The 16614-nt window shown below is 32.6% G+C and overlaps 2 protein-coding genes across 2 annotated transcripts in view; both read left to right on the forward strand.

Annotated features, from left to right (window-relative positions):
- Positions 1 to 16614, forward strand: part of LOC144838823 (rab-like protein 6) — a 273930-nt gene that overhangs the window by 32856 nt on the left and 224460 nt on the right. The window lies entirely within an intron of this gene.
- On the forward strand, positions 1054 to 16437 carry LOC144838821 (F-box/WD repeat-containing protein 5-like). The gene is made up of 6 exons (XM_078694319.1): positions 1054 to 1078; positions 8626 to 8983; positions 9622 to 9799; positions 13203 to 14850; positions 15676 to 15885; positions 16117 to 16437. Exons 2-6 carry the CDS (start codon positions 8627 to 8629, stop codon positions 16313 to 16315), a joined length of 2592 nt encoding a protein of 863 aa, XP_078550445.1. The 5' UTR covers positions 1054 to 1078; position 8626; the 3' UTR covers positions 16316 to 16437.

A 16614-nucleotide genomic window follows, 5' to 3' on the forward strand; every position in this document is an offset into this window, starting at 1 on the left:
AATGGACACGAAAAATAGACAAATTTACCCGTTTTAAAGAGCCTCAAATGGTAATAAAAAGAAGACTTTTTGAAAATCTTATTTTATAAGCAAAATGTTTTACGAATTACGATGATTTTAAGAGTGGCTATTTTTGTTATTTTTGCATTTTGAGTTGATTTTACAATTCGCGGCTCTACACTTTTAATAGGTGCGCTTCCAGTAATCCAATTCAGAATGCACTTTCTGTCGAAGTTTTCAAAAGCCTTTTAAAAACCCATCTTTTTTGTTCTTTGTAATTTTAATCTGTTTTTCTCCCATCATAAATTAACATGAACTCTTTGTTCCTTTTAAGACTTCAATATTATGTGACACTTGAGATGGCTTCTCCATGCACAAAAGACATTTCAATTTTCAAATTATTTGTAATAATCTTAGCAAAAACTTGATTATTTACAGTACATGATGTAGAGGATAATAAACGAATAATACTTACAAGTAAAATCGACGTACTAATTAATGACAAGACAAAGAGTCCCAGTGGTCCCATCATTAACGTCTTCTTCTTGACGTATCAGAACACAGTGCCAACTCTTAAAATTTGAAGGTTTGAAATAAGAGTTCTTTGTGGTATAACGTTAATCTTATTCCATCTCGATAGAAAGCACATCTGCTTGGACTTTCTATACCTAATCTAACTTTTTACGACCAATTGAGTAATTTTTCTCAGTTGACTAAATTACAATGGTTTTGTCAATGAGAGATATCTTAAATAATAATAACAAAGATGGTTTATCTGTATTGTTATGTAGGACTATTCATGCATGACAATTCACGCACCTCAAAGCGATGTATTTATTAAAATGATATAGATTATTATTTATTATTTAATTACCGTATGTCTGTCATCTGTGAGAAAAACCCCAAACTCGTTCTGCAAAAAAAAAACCCGTTTCAAAGAAAACTATTGGTGGCGCTCACACAAAAACAAAAATAAATTATTTTTCTAAAAAATTTACGCAGGTTCCATTTAATTTACAACAATTATGAAAAGCTTGTTTTACCTCCATCGATCGAAAACGTAAATTTTGTCAAGTTCGTAAGTTTGTTGTATAATTGCGATTATTTATAGTTAAGTACATACAAAGACTAGGCCTAGGCCCTACGTATGCCTAGGCCTAGCTAGATAGGAGCTAGGCTTACTACTTATGCAAAATAACTTTAGCTAGCCATTTAGTTAGACCGCCAGGAGAGGTAACCTGTTCTGTTGGGGGACGATTGGACCCTTTTCATAGGACCCAGCCAGCTAGCTTTGTTTGAACGAACTTTCTGGCTCAACAAAACCAGTAAAATAAATTAGATTTATAAGCCTAGGTTTTTTATTTAGTTAGGAATGTTAGGCCTACATTTTAAAATGGAAAAAAATATTGCTGTAAATAATTTAATTATCCTATAATTATTAAGTTAATGTAATTTAATAATAATAATTGCAATAATAAAACAGTCTGTAGGCCTACACCAGTAAAGTAGCAGTTTATTTTTTTATTATTATAATATTAAATACTAGTTTTTCTTAAACTGTATTTCTTCCGTATAATCAGCGTTTTGGATGGTTGACTTCCCAATTTAATTAGCTTAAGAATTAATTTATTTTAAATAATTTATTTTAATAATTTATTGATGCTTATAATTGAAAAGGTATGGATTAATTTACAATAATAAATGTCAAGTTTATATGAAAACTAAATAGGCCTATAGATTATGATAGTTGGTTTAGTAAGAAATCTAAAAATAAATGAAATTATAATTTTGTAACCTTTTCATTTGTCACATCCATTTGACCTTGGTATTGTCCGTCAAATAAGTTAATTTTGTTTTTTTGAAAATATTAAATACAGTATTAAATAAGCCCTTTATTTAAAGTAGGCCTACTGATGCTACAGGACTAGTAGTGACCACATGACCTTAATTTGAAACAAAGCATGACTAGTATTCCATTTCCCACAAGGCACCCTCTCTGTGTACATAATTAAGGTTCCTTGTTGGAAATGATATCATGAATTCCTGGAATCAATTTGTTTTTTTTCTAATGTAAATAATCTGTAGTGTTATCCATTACGAAAACAAAGTGCTATTATTATTAATATATGAACTCTGCAATACAATATTACATAATATTAATAACATTTAGTTTTTAAATGTTCTTTCTACATTCCTAAAATATTGTACAGTAAACCTTCAGATTGGGTTTGTGATAATGGGTTGGCACATTGCCTCTTATTTACAACCAAATCTGCTTTAAAAAAATTGACTGAAAAAATAGCAAACCAAAAAAAACCAAATGGTACAAGGAACAAAAATAGATTATAAATACTGTATAATAAAAATGACAGTCACATCAAGAAATCTCTTATAGAAAATACAGTAAGTTTATTCTGATAAAATTCTAAATTCGGACATAATAGTTTGGAAATTACATTTTTAATGCAATCTGATTATAATTTATATTATAATCAAATCCCTTCTAATTTTCTTCAATTGTTAAATACAGGTTCCATTTGACAAAATGTGTTGTTTGTATCTTAACTTATTTCTGTACTTTACAAATTATGTGTCATGACCAAAAATGGTCTGTTTATGTTTCAACATTCCCTAAGCCTAGCAGTAGAAGGCAAAGTGGGATAAGACGGGCTAAATATAGGGTATAACTTGGCTTCTTTCAATTTCCACGTTTGGCATTCATAGCTTGACCTTTTAAACAAAATGTGTATTTAATTATAACCCTACAGTACTCTCTATACCCAATCCATCCTATAGTATTACTCAGTATTGTATAAATAATTCAAAATTTTTGGCCCTTTAAAAAAAACACATTAAAGATTTGAATCGTACCAAGGTATTTATGATGTCATAGCATAAACCCTACATTTCCTTTGTGTTAGTATCTTAATATTTCAGTTCCTTATTTACCCCATCTGTTGCCGAAGTGGAATAAACCAAGTTGCCAATAACACATTAGAGTGAAACCACAATAGTTCGATGAAGACTAATTTCTGTTTCCTGTCTAAATGAAACCAATTTTCATATTTCCATTACAAACATGGTATAAATAAAGTGTAAATGTACACCTTTGAGCCATTGCCCATTTTAATATGGTCTTTGTTGTGAGTCGTCACTTCGCTTCATTGTCTAGGTTTCATGTGATGTTTGCTTATACCCATTGAGTAACATTGTGGTAAGTTTATAGAATAACATTATTGTTGTACAGTATTTCAGATTCATATAATTTATAAGTGGCAGTCCTAGGATTGATTTTGAGATAAGAAAACATTTTTGTTCATTGTGTAGGTTTTACCCATTGGGTGACATGGTGACATTGTGGTAAGTTTATAGAATAATATTAATTATTATTGTTGTACAGTATTTATAAAAAGATTCATATTTTGTATGATGTTGCCCGCAAGTCACTGAAGGAAAGAGGGGTATAACCTAACCCCCTCCCTTCTCCACAAATGGTGAAGACTTGCAGATGGAGGCCATGAGAGGTAGCAAGATATATCTTAAATTTTATATTGTGTTTTGGTAATTCTGGTTCATTGGTTTACTTTTGTTCTGTTTTAGGTTTGTTTTTGTTTAACATTATGGCAAATTAGTGATGATAAATTTAGAAAATATTAATACAAATAAATGGTAACTAGAACTAGAAACCATGCCTCCTAACGATTAACTTTGATTGATTTTGAGATGAGAAAACTTTTTAAAATAATGGTCCCATATTAATATTTTGAACAACGAGCTATATTTCAATTCAAATATATACATTTTTTTGTATTTTCTCTCAAATTTACAATAAGAAATAATCTAAATGTGACCATTATACCGTATACAGTATATATTATTACTATTTTTTTTTAAATTTGTATCGATTTATTTGATAAAATCCATACAAATTTAAATACACAAATGTCAAGATTTCAAGTGCAGTAACTAATATGAAACGGAAAACAAACTAAAACTATGTTTATTTACTGATGTGACAATTACTAATCTCACTGAGTAGCGACTTGAAGCCGTGACCTCAGAGAGCACTCTCAGTAAGATTTAATTAATTCCCAGTTGGCATTTCATAAACACTTTTGTCACACAGTACGCAAACATTAAAACCAATGATTTATTTGTGTAAGAATATTGTAGTTTTAGTTACATATAATTCTATGCCAATACCGTAAAATATTAATTAAAATTTTTTTTAGTTATAAATAAATAATTCTTTTTTTTCATAAAATTTCTTGTTTGAAAGGTAGCAGGAGTCAGCAATTTGACCCAGTGGCGATTCCTCTTTTTGTCCCATTTAGGTCAGCTTTACTGAACGTTCAGCGGTTATGACTTTCCAGATAGTCCGGTTGTCAGCGACTCTGAAAAATGATATACATATGTATAAATAAGCCTGCTTAAAAAAATGATTTTAAAAAGCCTTAGTTAGTATAGTATTAATGGTGCCTTCGATAATGATTAAATTGTTTTGATTTGTCCCCTGGTTGGAAACGTCCCGGATTCATGGAAATAATTATGGATAATTATTATTTTACAAACAATTTTTAAATCTATAAATAAGAAGATTATGAATACAAATTTACAATACAATAATACATTTTTATATTAAAATTTAGGTAAATATCTGGTAATTAAAGGAACTTTTAGATGCATCCTTGGCAGTTTCTTCTTTCCGTCAGAGAGTAGGTTGGAATTGGAAAACTTCACACAAACAGATGTGATATATCGGATTTTGCTTCTTAATTGAAATACTTTACTGATTGTAATTCTTTTTTAATTAAATGAAAGATTCAAATTTAAATGAAAAAAATATTGATAATACTACGAAAATGGTTTAGGATGGAGTTGGTTTTGCAGGTCACAACAAAAAAAATAACTTTAGAGTGTAGTCCATCAAAAAAATTATAAAAAAGTGATATGGTACCATTTTCTATTGTACAGTGTACTAAAATATTTGTGGGTTTGCCATTTGTAATTACTGTGACAGCATATTTAAATTCACCAGTTGTCATATTCAATTATCCTAACCAATGGGGAATGTTCATTAACGTAGATCGTTGTCTTTCCTAGATCGTTCACAAGCCACTTTTAATGTCGCCTAGCTATAAAAATTAAAATGTCAAGATCTCGTATATCGGATTTTGTAAAAGCCTCAGGGGGACACTCTACTTTGCTTCTTAATTGAAATACTTTACTGATTGTAATTCTTTTTAATTAAATGAAAGATTCAAATTTAAATGAAAAAATATTGATAATTGATAGATACTACGGAAATGGGCAAGGGTGGAGTTTGTTTTGCGGGTCACAAAAAATAATAAATGAAATGAATATATCAAGTAAGTAATCAATCAATCCATTAAATAATTCTAGAAAATGTTCTGGTGACCAGGAGAATTACTGTAGAATCCCTCATTTGGGACGCCACCACCACCACCAATCCCAATACCCCTGTGTGATGTTTGTTAATACAATCATTTATATAAATTTATTATTTTTTATTTTATCAAATTTGTATAGATATATTGCCGTTTCCATAGAAATTCTGTACAGCCTTTTAAAAAAATGTGTGTCCCTAAATTTTCGAGACTTTATAATTCCAACTATTTCATGACCTTTTCTTTTTCGCGATTTTTTTTTTACTTGAAATTTTAGCAAATTTTTCTAGATATATTACCGTTTCCATAGAAATAAACTTTAAATCCACGGATTACGTTGTTGTACTGTAGATACTTGAAGCGTGTAATTAACGATAGCTGAGAACACTGATGCAAGACAAGTTTTATTGTATAAATACTCTAGGGTATGATTGACACGATTTTGGTACTTAGTTTAGCTTATTCAACTAATTTATTATGAAAAAAAATTCTCCTTTACGTACCACGAGTCATCAGCTGTGTTTACCAAATTTGTAATCATTGAGAACATGCTGGTGGCACCAGAGAACCGAACCTAAGAACCAAAACAAAAACCAAACAGCACCGGATACCCAATACGAAAGTAGTTTGAATAAGTTCTAATACAATCTGTTGTTTATCCAAAAGGCCTCCACACAGTCCAAAAGCTAAAGCTCTGTCTACACTATATCAAAACTTAATGTGACAAATAAATGTGATATGGACATGATGATGTCATATCACTACCATATTTGGGCACATCACTGCCATATTTGGGTATATCACTGCCATATTTTGGAACATCACTGCCATATTTGGGAACATCACACTTTTTTTGTCAAATTATCGGCCATAGAAATATGTTACAGTATGTAGAACTGGTATATATACTGTATTATGTATTTCAAAGATGAAGAAATAATTTTTAAACAATTTTTTTTGTTGAATGCCATTTTAAAGTTTTCACTTTAAAAAAAAAGTTTGCCTAAAAAAATGTATTGAAAGATTAAATAGTTATCCAGAAGCACATTAGAAATTTTAAAAATTATTTTTAGTCGCGTGGACGCGACTCTATAGTTCACTAGGTCGGTCGGTCGGTCGGTCTAGTATCACTATGCGTTTTAGCACGCGACTTATGGCTGTTGGCCTTGTTTATTTTGTATTTTTGTATGTGAAATCATAGAGATAATATCTCTATGGTGAAATAATTATCTTTGTTTGTTTTTTCTGCTTAAGAAGACAATAACTTTACTAAAACTACAAAAAGTTTGATTTTATTCATCTTTAAATATGTTTTGGGAGAAAATACATCTTGGTAGATATTGGATTCTTGATTTAAACTTAAGTGAATGCTTTGATTTTTTTTTACAGTACAGTTTAGTTTAAAAAAAACTAGTTTGGTGGCTCGGAAAGAAAATACTGTGAGCTTTCTAATTAATAAAGAAGATATTTGTGATTCAAATGTAAATAATCTTTTTGTCAATCTTTTATTAATCCAGTGTTGATTTTAAATTATGAAAATGAAAGAAGAAATAAATCAGTTAATTATACCGACTTTACATGACACGCAAGAGCCTAGTTTTAAAGGTAAAATGAAAGGTCAGCAAGGGACAGTTGTAAAATTAAAATTTAACTCAAGTTAAAGTTTACTTTAGTAATCTAGGGCGTATCTACTGCTTCAGGAAAAAGAAGGAGACACTCAAGATCTGTAAAAAAAAATATCAGTAAAAATAAACATTTAAAAGAATGTACTAAAAACAGATGGGTAATCTACTAATGCTTTAGTGTATTAAAAGTCTGATTTTATAAATCTTTATTTTTCATGATTTTGGGGGACAATACATCTTTAACTTAATATACATATTACATGTGTGGTACATATGTGACACTGTATTATAGAATTTCCCTATGATACTGTGCATACAATGCCATATGTCGGAATCAGATGAAAATATGTACATTATTATTACTTCCAAATATATTGAACATTACATTTAAAGATGTATTGTCCCCCAAAAACATGAAAAATGAAGATTAGTTAAATCAGACTTTGAATACCGGTAGGTTATTTTGTAGTTTTAATAAAGTTAATCACTTCCGTAGAAAAAAAAAAGAAAAAAATTAATGTTTTCACTTATAAAATGACAAAATAAATGGTTAAATTCAACCACAAATCCATTGGCTGGCAGCCAATTTGACTATTTTTTTGCTTTAAATTACAGTTTTTTCAGGTAACTACATTTTTTTTCGATCTAATTTTTGGTCAAAGTGGATAACTATTATGTGAGTTGTGACATTAAAATGGTATATTCAACAAAAAAATTTTTAATAATTTTTTTTTCAGGGGAACAATACATCTTTAATATTTGTATAAATTTGTATGTAAAATGGCAAAAAAATGGTTTTAAAAATACCATAGCTTTTTTAACTTGCGAAGCTTACACAGAGACTTTACATTAAAAATAAATTTTACTTTTCAGCCGACTACTACTACTAATTATCTTATATATTATTATCTAATTCATCTTAATACAGTTTGATTGAATTAGTAGGAAAAGAGGGAATCCAGCCAAAACCAGTTGCAATACCTTGAATCTACAGTAAAATGTTTTTTTAAATAAATTAGTGATGAACTTGGGTATGATACTATAGGCCGACGACCTTCAGACCTCATTTGTAGGCCTGCTTTTATCTTTCGCTCTTAAACCTGTTGGCATATGTCAGGGCCTAACCTGCGTGACCATCTTTGGCTTTTAAAGGAAACGCTGGTTACCAAAATGTCAATACTTATCATTGCGAACAAATACTATTTATTCAATTTACCATTGGCTAGGATACTGATATTAGTATCTAGGCTATGCAATGTGTAATTTAAGTGTTCTAAGATTGCACGAATACAACTTTATCTAGTTATTAGTTCTTGCATAATACATTAGAACCTCTATTAAGGGGACACCTTTTCAGGACCCAACAAAGACTAAGTGGGGTATCCCCTAAATAGGGATTGGTATACTACAACATTATATTGCCCTTTGTTCATTTTAACCCCTTAATAGGGGTGTCCAAAGGATTGGTCATACTAAAGTACAGTAAGGATTAATTACTTTTTATAACACTTTGTTAATTATTTTTCAATTCGAAGCAAAACAAAGATTAATTGTGAATTTTATTATACATTGATTTTTGTTTTTTTTTTCAGAATGGCTAACAAACACGGCATCTGGCTGTGTCTGCCAGATAGCCTCATCCTACACATCTTCAGTTTCCTCTCGTCCAAGGAGCTCCAACGATGCGCCCTCACATGCAAATCGTGGCTACGAATCAGCCATGACGAGTTACTATGGAAACAACTGCTATATCGCGAATGGAAGATAGACACATCTATAAAGCTGCCCAAAAACCAGCAATCATATCGTCGTGAATTCAAGCGGCTTGCGTATCACACGCCAAAGGTGCAATGTCAGGTGCTACGGGAACACACGGATCAAGTGCTGCACGTCAGTTTCTCACACAATGGCAAAATGTTCTCCTCATGTTCAAAAGATGGTACCATAAAGGTAATATAAAGTTTATGTACAATTTACCATTTTTAGAGTACAGTCAACTCTCCCAATAACAGACATTTTTGGGCTGACCTAATTAATATGTCTGGTTTTCTGGAAAGTCTGGTGTTCCGAATATGTTTTTAATTAATGAATTTGGGACCTTAATTTTTGACCTCAAGTATTGGGAGAGTTGACTGTATACAACTTTGTTCATGACCAAAAAGAATAAAGGTGATTTTCAAAATAGTTTGATAACATATATTGAATTCGTTTTTAATGTAATATAATATATATTCAATCATTTTTTTTAAATTATGTATTTTTTGGGAAACTTCTTTGTTAGTTTCTGGTTGTGAAAGTAATATAACTATTACCGTATATGACCGAGTAGTGCTAAGGGTTTGGATATATGCAATCTGGCAAAAATTAGGGAGTGTATTACATTTGGGTATTGGCCAAAGTCTTGGGTACATATTCAGTCTAAATTTGAGGTGGGATTGCACTCTAGAGAATGGGAGGGAGTACACTTGGTGATATACAGTGCAGTGGGAGGTTTGCTTGGCATGCTATGTTTTTATATTGTCAACCTACAGTATGTAACTATATCACAATAAAACTCTTTTCTTTTGTTAAAAAAATTGACACTACAGGTTTGGAAGACCGGTCCTCCAGCATCGATCCGCTACAGTCAAAGCATGAAGGAACTATTTAGGTGGCAGTACACACAGTTCTCGCAATTCAATGCTACAGACACACTTCTACTGGTATCAGGTGTTCACTTTGGACCTAACAGTACCTCTGGCGAAATAGCAGTGTTCAATATCAAAGGTAGACATCTGGTATTTAACTGATTAATATGGCATTGCAATCAAACAAAATCATTAACAATTTTGATTCACTTAACAATAACTGCAGATAAATCTGAGTGCCCTTCTAGTTTTGTATTGCATCTTTGGCTACACAATTTGAGAAATTCATTTCATTATTTATAACTAATAGTAACACTGAACAGGAAAAAAATGAAATTTGGGGATACCAGGCTCAACCAAAATGAACTAAATCAGTGTGTTTTGATTTGGCTATGTTGCACTGAAAACATTGCCTGTTAATTGACCATGACCTGCACATGCTCACAAACTAAACATACCTTCTAAATAAGCTGTGATACTGTAGGAGCATAATTTGATTAGTACACCGATTTAACTAGTAATGATACAAAAATGGCTGTTATGTATGATTTCATAGTCGCATAGTAAAAACATAGAACTATGTCAAAGCTATACCATTGATTCATTCCTTACACTCAATTCCTACAAAATGATTAACATATTCAACAGACCTACAGACAGACAGACATACTAGGCAAATGGGTGGGTTTGATGCGGCTTTATTAAGTCAAGGTGACTTGTCATATCTAATGTTTATTATGGTTGGCGGCAGGCCAAATGCAACAGATTCTTCTATGACTCATTTTTTCATAATTACAGTCGAGCAGTTTTAACTGGATTAACTACAAAACCTATCAATTAAAAAGTTTATTTTTAAAACATATGAAATGAATAATAATCAACAATAATAATACGTAGTTTTTTAAATAAATAAATATTTCAAACAAATATTTGGATGTTTAGTCATCTTAAAACAGGTTTAACATGACGACATGAATGCATCCACACAGAACATTCTTTGCCTGTTTATAAGCAATTCAATTATTTATATGGGCTAGGCAGCTTTTAATATAAAACTCAACGGTTTATTTTGTCTGCCATCTTTATTGTAAAGTACATTGAGACGTTCGTATTTATAAGCCTAAATTATTATATTAAAATATGACATAGGAGAACAAAAAATAATGTCTCTAAATAAAAAAACGACTATTAAAAAGTCCAGCATCCATGACCATGTACCTATACACAAAGAGCATTGTTATATTCAACATTTTCATCATAAAAGAACATTAGAAAATTTGACTCTATTTGTGCATAAAACATTAATGTGTCGTAATCCTATCTTTACAATACATTAAGCAAATGTGCCAGAAAATATCTTTTAACAGGATTTTTAAAAGCATGCATTAATGCTGTTAGATTCATCATTCCCGTGGGATCCAGTACATTTACTAATGTATATTCATGAACTTCGTTCGGAATTCACAAAAGAGAATTCGGAATATCTTTAATGTAAACAAGATCAATGTATAGAGCAGGAATCCAGAAGGTTTCTTAAAGCCTGGCGCACACTATAGCTATCGGCTATGTAGTGTGTAAGCTTGCAGAAGTTTTGGAAATACATAGGTTTATAGCAAATAGCTCGATTTCGCAAGGAACGTCATTGAGCAATCCATGGAAAGGGTTTGGGATCAAACGTCACATGTATGTACAAACAACAAATCATGTACGTACATGTTGTGACGTTTGCTCTGAAACACTTTCCACCATGCGTGCACGCTATCATAGAAAAAATGGTTAAATTAATAATAATAAGTATGTTGGAAAAAGAAAGCTGTTAGCTAGAGGATTGAAATTGGTAGTTATATCTGCCAAGGCTCTCTAATCATTTGAGAATTCCCAAGGAAAATACACGAGTGATATTCCAAAGTGCTTATAAACTGCTTTATATTCCTTTCCAAATGCTCTCATTATCCCTAACGAAGGAATAATGTTTTTTGCTTTGTATTTTATGTGTATTTTCAGCCACTGAGACCCACATCATTTTGTATAATAATTATATGATGTTATCAAACTAACTTGTATACAGCAAACCCATTATACATAACCATGAACTATTAGCGGAACAAAACACATGGATTACAATTCAACGTCCCCACGGAAAATTCTTTTAGCGGAAATAAGCTTTTAATGGCTTTCATACATTGTCACCTTCTATACGTTGTCACTTCTCTGTACATTGTCACTTTCTGTACAATGTCATTAGGGGAGGTATTCAAGCACTAAAGGATCAACAGATCATCTATATAATGTTGTAGTTGTTTGTTATAATGTTTGAGGTAAATTATAATAATAATAGTTCATTCTATAGCATATCAGCAGTCTCTCAAAGGGCCTGTTTCTGCTGCAACTGCTCAAAATACGGTATAAAAATACGGTATAAAATACGGTATTTTTTATACCGTATTTTTCAGTACCCCGTTTCTTCTAACAATACTTCTTGGGTGGTCGTGTTAAATTTCATCCTTTTTACCCAAATTGCCATTCATTTATTTGGTCGATAATTAAAAGTCGCAATAAAGGAAGTTTTACGCCTCACTTTCAACAGGTTAGCCCTAGTGATAGAGATGTTGTGAGAGCACAGAAAACATCGTAATGGGGACAAGTAATTCGTTCCCTCCCCGAGTTATTGTCTTTTGCAAAGTTGTACTGCTTTCGCAGGCTCTTCAGCTTTGAGTTTACTTGCTTTGGAGACAATTCTATTCCGTACTCCTGCTTTATTTTTTTAGAAATGTCTTTATAAATGTGGTTGTCCCTTTTATTAACTTTTAGTTGGCCGGACATTTAACTTCCCCTCCTTCCCCACACCCCTTTTCCCCACACAGATTTATATAGTAAATACTGTGACGTCTTCGCTTCACATGTAAAACAGCTCACAGCGACAGAAAATAAAAACACGATGTTGACCTCATGTCGCAGGTCAAAAAATATACGGTATTTTTTATTGGCAGCAGAAAAGGGTACATAAAATACGGTATAAATTTGTAAATACCGTATTTTATCCACAAATTTTGTGGGAAAAATACGGTATACAAAATACGGTATTTTTTTTATGAGCGCAGTTTCTGCTGCCAAAAAAATACGGTATAAATACGGTATTCAAAAAATACCGTATAAAATACGGTATTTTCTTGGCAGCAGAAACAGGGCCAAAATCTCTTGTTTATACTCAATATTATTTCTTTTTTGGAGACATGGCATGTTGCAATTCAAACTCAATGGAGCATAGCAAACGCATGGTTACAAACCGTGTTGTGATAGTATCAGTTACTACTCCAAATTCAAAAACGTACACATCCAATTATCACATGTAATTGGCTAAATTATTTGAGTTGTTCCTTACGATGTAATCTAGTGGGAACCAAGGTTAATCATTATAACTGTTTAAAATGCAATGTTTATTTTCCAATGAGTTTTAAATCGTTAATATGATATTTAAGAATAAATAATACAATATAATATTACAGACATTGACTGGTTGTTTATTGTTATTTTTTTTCCAGAGGAATTCTATCTTCAGGCTCGTGTGTTAAACAAACCATATGACATTTTTGGATGTTGGTTGAATAATTCATACTTACTGTCTGGTAACTTGCACTACCTGGGAAATCTATCATCATGCTCAGCCCTCTGGTTAAACAAAGCAATGCAAGAGGTTGACTCGGAGCAAGAATCTGTAGTCATGCGTATCTTTAAGTTCCTCAACATTAATGCCAGTACCATCCGCAACATTATGGTCGCAAACTGTAGCGCTCTCGGAAGAGGTATCGCGGTCGATGACGCGAAGGAGATGACGGCCGAAAGTACTGGTGTACCAAGTTCTAGTGACTTTTTCCATAGCTCTAGCGAAAGTGAGATTGAGAACAGGATCAGTGCTTGGGAGAGTGATCTTGAGGGAACTGGAGAGATCAATAATAGTGCACATCATAATGGAAAGAGAACATGTAGTGAAGGAGATATTAACCAGTCGTTTGATACAGGAATTCTTCATCACAGTGAAAGTGAACCTTGCTTCAAAGCACCACCGAGTCCTGCTCTTTCAACTGGAGAGATCGAACCTAAGAGATCAGTGTCGCCAAGAATACCGATTCAAAACATCCCGCAAACAGGAGTCGTTCCGAAGAGTTCTTCACTGAAACGTGATGTCAGCTACGTAAGTAGTACTCCACCAGACCTTACGAGAAAGAGTCAGCGCACAACCTTGAAAGGAATGTACACTGTTGGTGTGTCTCCAGCAGCGAAACTTGATCCAGACAGTTGCTATCAACGACTCTGGATGCGTGTCAGAGAAGCAGAGATGCGAAGAGGTGGACATCTTGATTATGACATCTTAAAGATCTTAATTGATGGTGTTGATCCAGAGGTTGGTATGGAAGAATCCCAAGCTAGTCCTTCTGGTTCCCAGTCGAGAAGATCACCAGCAATACGATCTCCAAGAATGGAAAGTCCGTCAGAGTTTGTGAACGCACAGTGGCCGCGTAATGGAGATGAACGAGATTCCCATGATTGCCCATCAACATCGCGACAAGCCTTCCGCGAAGCACCATCCATAGAATGTCCAGCGTCAGTTTGTAGTTCGACAGACACTATGCTGTCCAGTCCAGACACTGACCTGGGCTGTAGGACGTTTGCAACTGATAGCGCAAGTGCCAGTGATGTTATCAGAGCTTGGGGTAAAAAATTCACATTTGGTAGTACAGATAGCTTAGATGATGAGCCTTCAATACAGTACTCAGACCGGAGGTTACTCAATTTGGAATCGGACAGGTCACGTAATGTCATGACCTCAAAGAACATTACCGATGAGAACTACCTATCAAGCAGTAGTTTCTCAGATTCTCACGAAGTCGCAATACATTTACGAAACAAACGGCGTAGCAAACGGAGCTCGTCGAAAGAAATCAAACATTTGATCTTCACAATGGGTTCTAAAGCGTACACTCCACATCAAATTGGGATCAAGAAAATCAGAAAAGAAATGTGCAATACATTAAAAGGCCCTCTAGGAAATGGTGTCTTCCATTTACCCCGACAGGATGACGCCGCCGCTGCTGAGTTGGGTGATGAACAAGGAATTGACTTTGATAAAGTTGATCATGTTATTGAGTTGAATGGACATGCTATTGGCATGGCTCTTTCACCAGATCAAAGGTAATAAAAAAAATTCAATATACACAGTTTTTAAATTATTGATTTGTTGAATTTTTACAGTATCATCATTGTCATATCATATAATTATAATATATCATCATTGTCATATCATATAATCATCATAGTCTTATCATACAATCATTATATCATCATTGTCATACCATATAATCATCATATCATCATTGTCATATATCATCATCATATCATCGTCATCTCATATAATCATCATATATCATCATTGTCATATGATATCATCATTGACATATCATATCATCATATCATTGTCATATCATATCATCATCATATTATCATTGTCATATATCATCATATCATATTATCATTGTCATATCATATCATCATTGTCATATCATCATCATATTATCATTGTCATATCAAATCATCATCATATTATCATTGTCATATGATATCATCATCATATCATCATTGTCATATCATCATCATATTATCATTGTCATATCATCATCATATCATCATTGTCGTATCATCATCATATTATCATATCATCATCATATTATCATTGTCGTATCATATCATCATATCATCATCCTATTATCATTGTCATATCATCATCATATTATCATTGTCATATCATATCATTATCATATTATCATTGTCATATCATAACATCATCATCATATCATATCATCATCATCATATCATCTAATCATATCATATAATCATATCATATCATCATCGTTATAAAATGCTTATTTATTCATTAGTGCACTGTATGATGAAAATAACCAAATTGAGATTGTGTTATTATTATTATGTAAGAACTCTTCAACATTTTATATCCATCAGGTTTTTATTTGTGAACTGCCGTTGTTGGCCACCAGAATACCGCATATCAGACCCGTTAGCACTGCCACCAATTGCCCAAGAGATTGAAATCCGAATGTTTGACCTTTATGACATGACTGAGGTGAAGCGTTTCCATGGACACAAGGCATACTCACCGAATGATGAGTTCAATTTCATTTATCTTGATGTCAGTGACCAGTATGTTGCTAGGTAAGATTAATATATAAAAATAGTTGTTTCACTAAACATTATTTACTGATCGCAAATTCTTTGGTCAAAATCTTTAAAAAATCAATTCACAGTTTCATGGCCAAGCATTAGCCTCTAGCATTTTTGCTATTTTGATATATTGTTCTTGAAGTTTTATTGTCTTAATTATGCCAAGCAAAAATGAATTTCCATTTTAGAAACCAATAATAATTATTTTTCGTCTATTTTCAGTGGGGCGGAAGACAAACATGCATACATATGGGACACGCATTACGGTGTACTTTTGTCACGTCTGTCACACAACGATGTTGTCAACTCGGTAGCATTCAATCCACTTGACCCTGAGATGCTTGTTACGGTCAGCGATGATAACACCATTAAAATGTGGACTTCAAGAAGCAAGTATGATCGGCAAACGCTAAAGTTGTAAATTGTTTGTACTATATATTACCTTATCTTCCTGTGATGTCATATAACCAAATTGTCTTATTTTAAGCGTGGTTCCCACTAGAACACATGCAGCGACGTATTGACGTAAAGTGCTGTATTGCATAATTACAAGTGGGAACCGACGACCCAACATTTCTACAAACATCGCTACGAGAAATCAAATCAGTTTGATTTCATGCAACAACGCAATGCAAAAGAACACTGGAAAACATAGTACAGCGCATACTCAAAATATGCAGGTTTGAGGTGCAACAAGGAGGTATGATTTCACACAGGCCG

The sequence above is a fragment of the Antedon bifida genome, chromosome 3 (genome assembly GCF_963402885.1).
Source record: "Antedon bifida chromosome 3, ecAntBifi1.1, whole genome shotgun sequence".
NCBI lineage: Eukaryota > Metazoa > Echinodermata > Crinoidea > Comatulida > Antedonidae > Antedon > Antedon bifida.

What these genes read in the sequence shown, in the direction of transcription:
- LOC144838821 (XM_078694319.1), top strand. Translation starts at nt 8,627, where the DNA reads ATGGCTAACAAACACGGCATCTGGCTGTGTCTGCCAGATAGCCTCATC. An exon ending in GCTCTTTCACCAGATCAAAG is followed by an intron (nt 14,851 to 15,675) that starts GTAATAAAAAAA and finishes TATATCCATCAG; the next exon opens with GTTTTTATTTGTGAACTGCC. An exon ending in AGTGACCAGTATGTTGCTAG is followed by an intron (nt 15,886 to 16,116) that starts GTAAGATTAATA and finishes GTCTATTTTCAG; the next exon opens with TGGGGCGGAAGACAAACATG.